Genomic DNA, 13,537 nt, shown 5'->3' on the forward strand with positions numbered 1-13,537 from the left:
ATTGAACCCACAGGACAAAGGGCGACACCATTCAACCAGGAGACAGTGTGTCTGTGTCCCTGGCCATTACTGCTCAGAAATATGATTACTACCATACATCCAGCACAGAGTAGCGCTATTTGTAACATGCAGATTGATGTCGGCCCTCTATTAGGGAAACACTAAAACTACAATGTGTGTGTCCATATCCATCTTTTTGCGGTACAAAACTCTTAAGTTTACGGTGACATATCAGGCATTCAGTGCCGAGCCTAAGTCGTAAAGCTTTTACACTGACTGTACGTCGGAAAGAATCGATGGTGTTCGTTGTTACAGAGAGCCAGGGCAGTTAAATACGACCTTGGCGCAGGCATATGCCAGAGGATGCAGTAGAATAATCGCACTTGAACAGTTTTTTTACTGCTTTGTTTGCTCTTAGGGTCCTCACCTCAATAGATGGCGGCATAGATGTCACGACTTCCCGCAGCAATTTTATCTACATGCTATTGACCATCAGGACTTTGAAGACTGTTTTGTTATGCCGATTCTGAGTCCGTAGAGAGTAGCAGTCACATCGGCTTGGTGCTGGAAATACGCCAGGTTCGCAATGTCACGGTAATAACGTTTTAAATTGTCAGATATATATTCTGAACAGGGTCAGTATGTATAATAACCCGGGTTTCCCCTACTTTTAATCATCTATTGTTGTTATTTTTGTGATCCTCGTTGAAACAGCTCCCGAGAATAAAGACTTATTTCCCAAAGCTCCAACAACAGAAACATTCCATTCCGCTCTTCTGTTTGAAGGTCAGGGAGGTTACTTGGAGCCGGACCAAGCCGTGGAGTAACCCCGGGTTTATAACCTAGGGTCTTCCTCCGCCGGGACCTTGTTAACTGTGGTTGTTCTTTTCCTGGCGAGTGCTGGGTGAACGTTAGCCGTAGATCAGGGCGGTTGTTACCGACTGTTTCAACTAAACTGAACTAACAGGTTTTGTGGGGTCGTGTGGCGTAGCGGCAGAGTGCGCGACTCGGAACTTAGAGTGCCGGGTTCGAGTCCTGACATGCCACCGATCTTGTGCCCCTGGGAAAGGCACTTTACACGGCTTTCCTCACTTAGCTCAGGTGTAAATGAGTATTGTCCTGTCATGTATTTGTCCCCTGTGTTGGTGGCGGCACTCAAGTTGAAAAAAAATTGAGTGTGCCGTCACCACGTCTGGTGATTACATGTTGGAATAAAAAGAAAAAAAAAACTAACAGGTCGGGTGAAAGCCCTGTCACTGACATAGCCCCCTCCCCCAAACCATGGTTAGGGGTAGGTCGGAAGTAAGGCCGGTTGGTGTTCGGCCATGTCGACTTAGCCTCCGTGGCGGGCTTATAGAACTGGGGGTTTGGTGGTCTTCGGCTGTTTTCTGATCAGCCCAGTTAATTCAATCAGGCCGGCTATGTTGTCTATATGCAATCAGAAAATAGCACATGAAAGATCCCAAAGACCACGAAGACCCCCAAAACCCCAAGTTTTTGGCATGCTATGGAGGCTAATGTCGACTACTGTTCGGCAGGTACTTCGGCTACGCCAGCCGAATGCTTCAAAATGTCTAAAACATTCTGGTGTTTAGAGGTCCGGCAATAGTTGGCTGGCGGTTGGCTGGTGTTCGGGAGTAGGTCGAGGTTTGATTTGCAGTGAAATTTGACCCAAAGTTAACTCAAATTCCATACGATTCGTATAGAAAGGTAGGCGTGGCCTAAATCTGGTTACTAATGCTCTCGAATTTTCGAATTCAGCTAATCTCGGTCGGCTGATGTTCGGCGGAAGGTTCTGAATGTGTGACGGGGGCTTGAACATCCGGGACCTTCCAAAAGTTCCAGTTGTATCATGGGATTTTTGTCCTGTTTGTAACGTTGAAAATGTGAAAAAATCTGGATTCAAAACTTTTGAATCTTCCCTTCGGTTCCATCGTGGTGATGTATATTTATATTCCTAAGATTGCACGCTGTGTTTCTCGTTCTCATCGAAAGGTGGAGCTACAGTAAAGGCGAACCTAAAATATCACCTTTTAGCACGACCAATAATCGTGTTTGAAACCGCCCGTTTTGGAAAGTTTGTAGTAAAGATACTGGCTGGTGCAGGGAATGATGAAAAAAAGTAATGAAACTTAAAAATCAAAAATCAAAACTTTATTGTGCAACAATATTGTAACGGATACAATGTTTGGCAAACTGTTATACAGTTATGAATAACAAGTATAGTGTCTAATATACATTCATCTGTATGACAAATTACGAAACAGATATATACACAGTAAAATCTATGCTACTCTATCTATAGGAAATAGGGATTACATTACAAAGAAGGGGTATGATTGTCAGAATGTACATAAGACACGGTGTATCGTTTACTAATTATTTTATCATGTCCCATGTTCTTTAATTATGCCTCGGGCCTGAATTTACAGTAAACTTTCCATTCAACTCTATCATTAAGTAGGTTTTGTAGTCTTAGCCAGTATTGGCGTCAATGAACAATAGAAATATTCCCAGTTCAGTACCTTCAGCAGCAATAAAGGAGCTTCTTGGACCAAAGGAGTATTTTACAGTCATCAAGAACAACATACTCTAAAACGGAAATGAAATTGATACTGTATGTCTTCCTAAAGCTCTGGGATTACACCATTTCTCCAGGGTGACAAAGCCCGTCACACAAAATATTAGCTGAAATACCAACCAAGGTTGGATGAAGTTCTGGAACAGTCTGACCAGAATATTTGAGTCAAATTTGAATCAAATTTCGGAATTGCGCTTGGGAGGCCATATTCGGCTAGCCTGGGTGCCATCCGATTTTTAACGTCAACCCCGGTTGTCGTTACAAATCGGGTGGCACCCAGGCTAGTATTCGCCTATGTGTAACAGAGGCTTTGATAACAATCTTGATGATGAACAGGAAGGCAGTCTCCGTTCTACGTCTCTAAAAACGTTACCGCATATGGATCCACCTCGGCCAGCGCGGACTTGAGCTCCGTGCAGCCCCGTTCACCTTTACTCGCGATGATGTCCAGCAGTTCCCTTGCCTTGTCTTGCGGGGTGCCACGTCCATTGATATTGTCCATCTCCTCCCTGGTGATGACGCCTCCGGAGTACAGGTGGTCCATAACGGGAGCGGGGTGCCTCAGGACCTCGATTAGCTGCACACGATTGGTCCTCAGCAGGGTGACGATGTCTGTGAAGTATGGGACATTAATTTATATTGTTTAATTCATCAGGGAAAGTAACAAACACAGTAGCCATGTCATTCAAATTGTCAGAAAGTCTACAAGACCTGAGGGATTTGGCGTCATGAGTTCTCCGCTCAAATTAGCTTACCTGCCGGCGCTTGGTGTACCACAAACTGTTGGTGTACCTGGTCCTGACCTCTCGCGCATGACCCCTGACCTGCTGGCGCAGCGGGTTGTACCTGGTCCTGACCTCTCGCACATGACCCCTGACCTGCTGGCGCAGTGGGCTGTACCTGGTCCTGACCTCTCGCACATGACCCCTGACCTGCTGGCGCAGCGGGCTGTACCTGGTCCTGACCTCTCGCACATGACCCCTGACCTGCTGGCGCAGCGGGCTGTACCTGGTCCTGACCTCTCGCACATGACCCCTGACCTCCCCTCACGGCTGCTACCACCTGCTGCAGCCGCATATCAGTAGCGCATGCGCCGTGGTGCAGGCACCAGGACTCCAGAATCTGCAGAAACAAGTGTCAAATATTCAAACCAGGAAGTAAATTACAATCACACGAATATCATTTTCAATTGAAATATTTCCATTTTGGTGCAAAAATGTTGCATAATGCCCTTTAAGGGAGAGTCAGGAAACGGCGTGTATCTGTATTGTTCTCCTGTAGGTCTAAAACGAAGGGGTAACAAAAAAATTAACAGACCTCGATCAGCATGGCCCGGTTGCCTCCGAACTCCTGCTTGATGTCTGTGAGGACCTCTGACGGGAGACACAGCATTGCAGCCACCGTGTGCACTGTGTCCTCTGACAGTGGCATCTGGTCAGCCAAGCGACGAAGTACTCTGGTCATCTGACCTACACATTTGTCACATTACGCCAAGAGCCTTAGTCAAAATGTATGAGCTACAAATTACACCATATAAGACATGCAAGTCCCTTATTGTACCATAGTAGTAATTTCTTGATTACTCTAGCTACCTCGGAAGTTCAATTGTTAATTGCTTTTAAATTTTTTTTCCCTACCTGTGTGGCTGCCGACTGCCCGGTACAGTTTTCTGTGGAAGCCGCTTGTCTCGAAGCGGAGAACGTGGAAGTTACACAGGATGAACGGGATCTCATCACGGCCGATTTGGACTGGAATCAGGCGCCTCTGGCACGTGTTCATCACGTGCTCATCACGTGTTTCCAGCAGCCCTGTCAGGAACGTGGCGATCCGGAAAGACGCCGCGTTTGGTCTCCGGTCCTGCATGTCGCGAATGACGCTGGGCGTGAGGACGGCCACGGCGTGCTGGCAGTTCTCGAAGGAGTCCCGGAAGCTCGCCATCTTGTCCCCCACCCCGTCGTGGTGAGGGTCGAACACGTGAAGCCCCCAGGTGCGCCTCAGCAGCTGAATCACCTGCCTCACCTGCGCGATGTTGGGATCTGACTCGTCGTAGTAGACCACCGCAGGGTGGGGCAGGCTGCTGACCTTGTGTGGTAGGGATAGAAAGTATAAATCATTGAGACAAGGACTTCACAAGACAAGACTTAGTCAAAGGATACAGGGATTTTCTTTCACACAACCAATAAAGACTCTAGCCTAACGTTCCAATGCCTATTAGGCATCTTAGATGGTACAGTCGGACGTCAACCCCAGTGATGAAATGGAACGAGGGGGGATAGAAATTTAGCCACGTTTTGAAGCGCCATCAGCTACATGTAGCGGCGAGAAGCAGTACTCCAGTCAGAAGATCTGAGAAAGGTGTCTGACAGGCATCGACGCATAAGCAAGGTGGGCCTTTACTGGTAGTGTAAACAAAATGCCAATACCTTATGTTCTACCAACCTGATGAGTTTATTTTCGAAAGACCTAGTTAACTTTCAGCAGTAATGATAAATTTAAAACGTCACCAAATGGATTGAAAAAAGCAACATCGGAAACATTGGAAAGTGAAAACATACGGGTGGGTCTGTCCGAAGCTGTGCCATCGCCGTAACCATTTCCTCGGCTGTAGGCCTGTTCTGCTCTTGTTGTACGGTTTCCGTTGTTCGCTGTTCGGCTGCTGGTTGGTTGATTTTACCGACAGGCCCTGCTTCGTTGAGTAGCCGGTCTGTGCCACCATGTGAAAGTAACTGTGATTGGTGCTGCAATGTTTGTGCTGGAGGCAAGGTCTGTGATTCTTGCGGTGTTGTGGAGACGTCCGACCCGTCGTTCTGTTGAGTACTATTTTCCTCACCGCCCTCTTCCCTCACGCCGCTTTCGCATGTTTCTATCTGTTCGCCCAAAGGTACCTTGACCGATGTTTCGTCCTGGGAGTCAACCGAAGATAAGATTTGCTCTTCGTCGCTGTCAGTGTCGCCAGCTTCCGACGACTGCACGTCTGTTGCGTGACTTTGCTGTTCGTCTGACTGGACGTCTGTTCCGGGGCTTTGCTGTTCCTCTGACTGGACGTCTGTTTCGGGGCTTTGCTGTTCCTCTGACTGGACGTCTGTTCCGGTGCTTTGCTGTTTTTCTGGCTGGACGTCTAGATCTGTTCTAGCTCTTTGCTGTTCTTCTGACCGGACGTCCAGAACCAGATCTGGCTGTAGTTGACCCCTGTATTGGCTGGTGACCGGCTCAGCTGGTTCATCGTCAGATTCATCTTCACTTTCTCCATGCTGATCCGGGCTGGCGTCTTGGCTTGATGGATCGGCCTGTGGATCAGGCGACGTGCTGAATCCACTGCCCTGGTGGTCCGTCTGAGAAAACAGGGTGATCTCAGACCGTTCCTCCGCAGCTTCTGCTTGTACATCAGATCCATCCTCATGATCTGCCCGTAGAACGGCTGGATGTTCAGTTAAGTCCAGATGAACCTGAGGTAATCCTACAGCTGCCTCTGCCTGAGTAGTTGGTACATCAGCAGACTGGCCCCCTGCACCGCCTGATTCGCCTTGGCTGCCGTCTTGACTCATCTGGTCTTCTGTGAAGGACGACTCAGAGAAGCCCTCGTCCCGGGTCAGAATCTGTGCAGAGCTTCTGCTGCTGAGCTGCGAGCTGTCTGTATGTTGCGTTGCCGCCTTTCTCACAACTTCCCCTCCACGAGCCACAGATTTAAGCGATCCTGAGGAAGACGCGTTTTTTCTGACGCTCCCTGACCCATTGGCACGTGGTTTGGAGGACTTGGTGGTCTTCTCTGGATCATGTACCGGCGATCCTCGGGGTTTGACCTTTTGAACACTCGAACTTTCTTTGCGCTCACCCTGTTTGGTCCCGGTGGTACCCGTTACCTTGCGGGAAGGCCCGGGTGCCTGCTGACCAGCAGCGCGACGGGACACCTGAGAGCCACGTGGGGACGACTGAGAGCCACATGGGGACGCCTGAGTGGTTTGTGGTCGCTCTTCATGCCTTGTCTTCACGGCTCCACGAGGTGACAGGCCAGTAGATTGCCGGGAGGACAAGCCGGCAGATGCCGCCCCGTGTCGCGGTGTCCGTGCTCGAGTGCTGATCCTCAGGGCATCTGTCTGCTCAGAACAGAAAACAGCGTTGTCAAAGTAAACCTCCATGATGCCCGATTTTATAATAGCCTGCAACTTCTCTCAAAGCAGAGGTTTAGGTTTTGGCACGTTTTTGGCGTGTTTTTGTAATAGGCTTTTTTAGGACTTTCTTTTTTTACTGGTATCTTTATTGCGCCAGCTTCGAGTGGCAAATGGTAACACTGCTTGGCAAATTTGATCCTGTCTTGAAGCCCCCGAAAGATCTGCTTGGAGAGAAGCCAATAACATATTTTCCCATACCCACACGAAACGTATCAATTCATCACATCAACCCCTACATAGACCGCCACTGTTTACATTACTTTTATATGGATTATGGACATGAAGATGTACAGCAGGGTATATGAATGTGTGATCTTCTTACCAGCTTTTTCTTTGCTTCATTTTCAGCCTTCCTCAACTCATCAGACGACCACTGCACGTCCTTCTTCTTCACGAAGCGGCGGACAATGTCTGTTGGGGAAAACATGTCAGATGTTACCATTTGCAGCAAAGACCGCTCAAACAACCAGATGGCCAGACTGGCAACACCTTTACTCTGGCACTTGAAGGCATGACTATTTCTTGTTCTCTATTAAGTACAGAAACATGATGTGAAATCAGAGGAGATACCTAAATATAGGTATATTTTTTCAAAGAGTCGGACAATTCATCTCCCACTGCCTCCTGAGAAGAAGTCAAACTCCCTAATAGCATGACAAGAATATTCTAACTTAATAGAATAGAATAGAATAGCAGTTATCTTGTTCCTATTACCTGTTCACATATTGTATATCTACTTTTTATCCTGTATGTATACCAACGTTATTAGATTTAAGTAGAGATAGTAGGTTCGATAAGTATATTGTTCACGTAGAAGTTCATGTTAGCAAATAGTCTTATATCAACACATTTTTCTTGTCAATGTCTGTATGCAATTAGCCCTCGGGCATGAATTTGCAATAAACAACTTCATTATACCGGCTATATCGATACAGATAGAGATACAGACCTGACATGGCAGGCCTGTTGGCTGACTGCTGTCCCCACGCATCTGTAGTTATGCCCCTCATGGTGAGCGGACATGCGGCAGGAAAGTCCTGCCCTCCCCGCAGGACCGGCCGGGCGCCCTTCTGCACCTCGCCGCGGAGTTGCTCAGGACTCAGGCCTGGGGAAAGAATGATTTTGTAGATTTCCTTGTTTCATACTACACTGCAGCCCAGAAAGTGGCCTTCCGAACCCACAGGGCGTGGCTGGCAGTGAAATTTGACTCATATTTGACTCAAATTTGATTTGATTTGTATAGAAATGTGGGCGTGACTTAAATCTGGACTTTTATACCTTCCCAAGGCATTCTTAAGAAAGACAATTAAAATCAAGACCGGTCTAATTCCTTCTCAGCACTGTCATTTTCCCAAAGCTACGAATGCTTATGACTATTCATCATGTTTTTTTGTGGCAGGTATTTTGGGCGCCTTTAAACCGAGCCCAGGAGAAACTGACCTTTCCATGCCTGCTCACTCGTGATCACCTCCCAGGACAAGATGCCGTAACTGTCAGGACAAACAGAACATGTCAAATCAACCAAAGAAATGTGCATATGACTTAAACAATCATCAATCGACTGGCAGACTATGAAACTATATTCTGTTGATTCATATATCCCTTTAAATGATACCCTGAAGTAATTATAAAACGTACGGCATGTCAAATCAGGCTCCCCCCTCCAACTGCATAAGATTATTACCGCAAAAATATACTCATAGCGGACCAACTCCATCCGCATGTTATTTCTCTATTTGGCCAATTTCTACTCTTTTCAGCCGGCTCTTCAAGCATCATGGTAGAGGCTATATGATTATCGTAAAATTTTACCTGTAGATATCAAAACTGCATGTGAGAGCCTCGCTCACAGACTTCGTGAAGGCTTCCGGAGGAGCATACGGACCAGTACACACCAGTGGCTTGCCTGCAATATCCCCCGTATCACCACCCTGCCTGTTGGAGGCTAGACCCCGCCATTCACTTAAGCCGAAGTCTGTAACCTAAGAAGGCATTGGCACATCAGGGATTGATCGATTGAGATCCCGAAACAAGTGAAAACAAATCGATAGATAGAAAGGTAACATTTTCGAAGCAAATGCATAAATGTTTACCTTCATATGGCCTAGCCTAGCCTAACGTACTACTGCCCTGTTTGTGGTCGACTTAAAAACATTCACATGCTAGTATATGGTGACCAGCCCTCCCCCAACTCTGTCCAGCCACTTGCTACATAATGTAACCCGACACCACAAGGTTGTACATACGGTCAGACAGGAGTCTAAATCCCTCCTGCTATAACATTGCAACATGATGTAACCCAACACTAGTTGCCATGGTGACAGACGTCTGGTTCTGGTCATGGACCCCATTTGTTTGGAGAAGAAGAAGAGGAAACAGAGCAAAAACAATATTTTTTCCTTCGGTTAAACATAATATTATTTTTAAAAATGGAAAACATTTACAAGACAAACCTTCGCGACCAAGTCGTCGGAGATGACGACATTATGACGTGAAAGGTTTCCGTGCACCACGTGATGCGCATGTAGGTACTTCAGGCCCATAGCGACCTCTCTCATGACCTTGGCTCGCACGGCCCAGGGCGGCCTCACTTTTATCAGCTGCCGTCAGGAAAAAGTGGAGGATGATGATTATCATCGTGAAAACTCACAATCTATGTTGTTACTAACTTGCTATGTAAATGATTAACATTTCCAATAATGTAGTGAACAGCAACACCCACTGTTTCCCTGAGTACATTTCACTTGCACAACGTCAACCGTTCAAACATATATGACACGCAAAGCATGGTATTCAATTCATCTCTTATGCTCCATGATTCATTGAGACAGAACTCGACCGGTTTGTCTTTCTCAAGAATGACAGATTCTACCATTCCCCCTTTTTATACTTGCTCTGTGCCTCCCTACATTGCAGGGATCCCTAATTAACCTTTGTTTGCTCCATGATTTGAGACCGAGTATCAGTTATTACCTCCTCCACGGGTCCAAACTCCCCATACTCCGTGAGGAGGCTATAGTTGTCAGGGCGCAGTACCAGTCCGTACAGTCGGGTGGCGTTGTCGCAGCGCAGCCGGTACAAGGCCTTCATAGCCTCACGAACCTTCTCCCTGTAAAGTAAGATTCAGTCGTTATCATTGCAGTTGTTGGTGTCCGTCAGAGTTCCCCTGTACCCATGACAACTGACAAAATACGTGATAAAACTCAACGCTTCTTCAAAACGCCTTTATTACATATCTTACCAAGTGCATAAAGTAAATGTAAAATCGTTATCCTATGAACGTTAACGTTACATTTGGTTCCTCAACTAGTATTATACGCAGCAGTCTTAAAATGAAACATTTGAAGGTCGGCTTACTACATGTATTAACGAGAAAGTATAACAAGTAAGCGCGTCGGCAGAAACCCTGATTTTTCACAGTTTTCGTTGGTCACCGTTGCATACGAATTTTGCCTGCTGCAGAAGATATCTTTTCCTACATAGCATTTGGAAACTACAGACGGGATGTTAACATTATTTACGTGAATACAACCTTATATGAGACGTTCTGCTGAAGTGCTATGCACAATACATCACGGGTTTCGCGCAGGTGCAGTTTGTTCTGTCGACGTGCTTGTCAAGAAAACATTTAGTTGTCTTTGCGGAAAGCATCATAAACGCAATTAGAAAATGTTGAGATTATAAATTGCTCACTCCTGTTCTGTAGGTAGTGTAGCGACGACCCTCTCGGTCACCAACCCGAAGCTGCTGTGCTCACTTCGGTACACCTGGCCGAACGTGCCACCGCCCAGCAGCGCCTCTCTGCGGATGTCTGCGGAATCACACAGTAACTCTGAAATAGAATAATCAGACTAAACCTTAGGTCGAGAAAGGTTAAGCATCCAGGTAATGAGATACACGGGGAAAACAAAGTTACTCACTGGCAACTGGATAGATTTTTAAGCTAGTAGCATCCATTACTTTTCGTCAGTGACCAGGGGAATCTTTAGCTGAACAGGTATTTAATTTATCCAAAAAGTATAAATTGATATTCCGTTGGTTACTGACGAAAAGTAGTGGATGCTACTTGAAACGTCTGACAAATTTCAAAACCTATCCAGTTACTTGAGTGACTGTTTTCCTCTGCAGACTGAACCTTATGCACTACGGTACCAGTCATAGCATTTACATGTTACATCTAGTCACCTTCACCGAGGCCTGAGGTGAGAACATAAATTCACTATCACTGATTAAGTAAGTCACTCGTCGTCTAGTATCGACTTCATTTCCTTACCTTCATTTGACGACATGGCGAGACACCCGTGACTAACTTTGTGCTTCTGTAGTACCTATCGATGTTTGGTAAAAGAAATGGGAAGGGTTATTTCATGTTTGATATTCATATATCAGGCCTGTATTTTGTACGTACACGGCGTTTTGCTGGACAAAGCCAATTACGAACGTTGGATATATGCCCCTTAGTATTTCCGATCACACGAAAGTGTACTTTAGCATGAAAGTTCATCTGAGTTGGTAAATTACATTATGAAAAACTTAAACTTTTCTCCAACTCAAAATTTGACTCACCAGAAATTTTCGACTGAATCACTCAGTCTTCCTCAGCTATCTGACCCAAATGCTGTACTTTGTCTTTTTCTTGCTTAAAGGCATCCAATGTAATTTCCGTGCAATTCCCATGATGACATAAATTTTACAGCCATGCTGTTGACCACGAAGCACGTACGTATCACATGGGCTATTTCAGCTTACACATTAGTGAAGGATAAGTCCACATTTATGATAAATATCTGTATATACTTTTCTAGTCACAACTTTAGTCGTGCGTCACACTCAGTCCTATCGACCTCACCTGTGCAGGTGAAGAACTCCCTACACTTTCCACTTCCCCAGCTTCTTAAGGTGTCTTGTAGTTAAGTGTTTCCCTCCATAAACCTTCAGGTGCTCAGAAATGTTCCTTGTTAGTCCCCAGGTGCTCAGAGCTGACTTGACAACATAAACTTGGCAGATCCGCTTCACCTACTACAACCCGGAAGTAAGTTGGAGGTAGTTTTGTTGTCGTAGTTTCGAATCCGTTTTGTCTCGCCAACTCTCGCGAGACAGACAGTAAGGCGGGGGTGTTGTTGTGTTTTTGTAACACGTGTATATTTAAAGCAGTAAAAAAGTTAGTAACAGCCTCCAGACTCACCGTCAGTCGCCAACTGTTCCTCCCCACGACACCCCAGATTGTATAAGTGGACGGATAAAGTAAGTAAGTAGAAAAAGTATATTTGCTACACCAAATGTACGTCTCCAAGACGAATACAACTTTAAAAGAGTGTCCCTACTTCAACTCTCTGAGACAGGGCGGTCGGCTCGGAACCAAGAGGTCCCGAGTTTGAATCCTGCCATGCCAACAATCTTGTGTCCTTAGGAAAGCTAAGGCACTTTACAGTGAGGACGTCTGTTGTCGGTGAGTTTGTCAGCGTTGGTGGCGGCATAAAAATAAGTTGAATTCGAAAAACTTGAGTGTGCCGTAAATGTTGGGATAGAAAAATAGAAAAAAAAAACTCTATAAAAAACTATACTTTACCAAATTTATTGAACTGTTGTGCGGTTCAACAGTTTTCCTAATAAGACAGGTGGGGAAATTCCTACAAACTACGCTAGCTAGATATGAGCGACAAGCAATTGAAACAGCATTTTTTTTAAGTTGTCGTTATTTTTGTATGGTTCATTGTTAAATATAGCATACCTTGTTGTTATGCGGTTCTTAATCTTTAGACTTGATACATGTGTGATATGATCGTCTCTTGTTTATTTTATAACTCAATAACTAGGCTGTAACTTTGTAACTTTGTGTTGTGAATGTTTTGCATATTCCTACGGGCCAAGTATATCCATGTCATCCCTTCTTATATTTTCCCCCAACTGCGCTGGTTGAATAAGAGTGTAGTGCATGTATTTACTAAGCAAGATTTGAAGTGTTGGCTATCTGAATCTTACAACTGTTTTAGAAACTTTCGCCAAGGGATTTTGATATGGGAACCCATAGTTTCAATGTGGGCGAAATGGAATTTTCTTAAGAACTTCCATGTTCCGCCCACAAGAGAAGTGAAGGAATGCACATAATGTACTACTTCCGGTGACAGGTGCACGTACTGATGCACATGCGCAGTACTCTCATCCAATATGGCCGCCGACTTCCCACTTCCGTCAATGACAGGAGAATTTGCCGGGATATTCCGCCTGATCTTCGCTCAATTCTACACTTTTACAGGTACGTCAAATTCCTGCACATCTACATGATCCTAACCAACAGTATAACACACATTGTGACCAACAAACGGCAGTATTTGGGTGCAATTTTGCCGATCTGGGGCGTGGTGTTCGCTCAAGGTTTACAAAAATCAGAGCTATAAAATCTGACACAAATTTATTTATCCCCACGATATTGCCTTATTTTGTCAACATCACTTCAATTTTTAGAAAAATTATTTCGTGTATGTTACACCGAAGGCTATTGGATAGAGACAAGGTAGAAGGAATGTTTGTTTTTTGGCAGAAGTTTGGCCTTATATGGGTCAGATATTGCCAACACAGCTCAGTTCTAGGCTCCACGTCCCAGAGCTATCTTCCGTGCATATCAATATTGATTAGGGGAAGGGAGGCAAGCAGTGAAATTCGAGCCATGGGAAAACCTGTCTGTTTTAGCTGACCGTAGCCTGGATTTCAGTCGGATACAAACGTGAAACGTAGTTTGTGGTCCAGGGTTTAAAAAGGGAAGTTAGGTAGTGCACCGAATGTTAAG

The 13,537-nt window shown here is 45.5% G+C and overlaps 2 protein-coding genes across 2 annotated transcripts in view; one reads left to right on the top strand and one right to left on the bottom strand.

Annotated features, from left to right (window-relative positions):
- Positions 1 to 2,931: 2,931 nt before the first annotated feature.
- LOC109466608 (tyrosine-protein kinase abl-1-like) lies at positions 2,932 to 11,039 on the bottom strand. Its single transcript, XM_019764340.1, has 14 exons — positions 11,024 to 11,039; positions 10,444 to 10,582; positions 9,724 to 9,859; positions 9,204 to 9,350; positions 8,563 to 8,732; positions 8,191 to 8,240; positions 7,700 to 7,855; positions 7,073 to 7,161; positions 5,749 to 6,675; positions 5,137 to 5,607; positions 4,219 to 4,663; positions 3,899 to 4,050; positions 3,337 to 3,703; positions 2,932 to 3,193 (listed from the first exon to the last, which is right to left on the bottom strand). The coding sequence occupies exons 1-14, from the start codon at positions 11,037 to 11,039 to the stop codon at positions 2,934 to 2,936; spliced, it is 3,525 nt and encodes a 1,174-aa protein (XP_019619899.1). The 3' UTR covers positions 2,932 to 2,933.
- Positions 11,040 to 12,906: 1,867 nt separating this feature from the next.
- The window catches only part of LOC109466759 (WD repeat and FYVE domain-containing protein 3-like), a 71,446-nt gene continuing 70,815 nt past the window's right edge, over positions 12,907 to 13,537 (top strand). The window contains exon 1 of the mRNA XM_019764582.1: positions 12,907 to 13,006. The gene's annotated coding sequence lies outside the window, so the exon portion shown is untranslated. The remainder of the gene's footprint in view (positions 13,007 to 13,537) is intronic.

The sequence above is a fragment of the Branchiostoma belcheri genome, unplaced genomic scaffold, assembly GCF_001625305.1.
Source record: "Branchiostoma belcheri isolate BF01 breed outbred unplaced genomic scaffold, Haploidv18h27 scaffold17, whole genome shotgun sequence".
Classification (NCBI taxonomy): Eukaryota; Metazoa; Chordata; class Leptocardii; order Amphioxiformes; family Branchiostomatidae; genus Branchiostoma; species Branchiostoma belcheri.

What these genes read in the sequence shown, in the direction of transcription:
- LOC109466608 (XM_019764340.1), bottom strand. An exon ending in CCGACGACTTGGTCGCGAAG is followed by an intron (nt 8,733 to 9,203) that starts GTTTGTCTTGTA and finishes ATGCCTTCTTAG; the next exon opens with GTTACAGACTTCGGCTTAAG. An exon ending in ATGAAGCAAAGAAAAAGCTG is followed by an intron (nt 6,676 to 7,072) that starts GTAAGAAGATCA and finishes TGTTCTGAGCAG; the next exon opens with ACAGATGCCCTGAGGATCAG.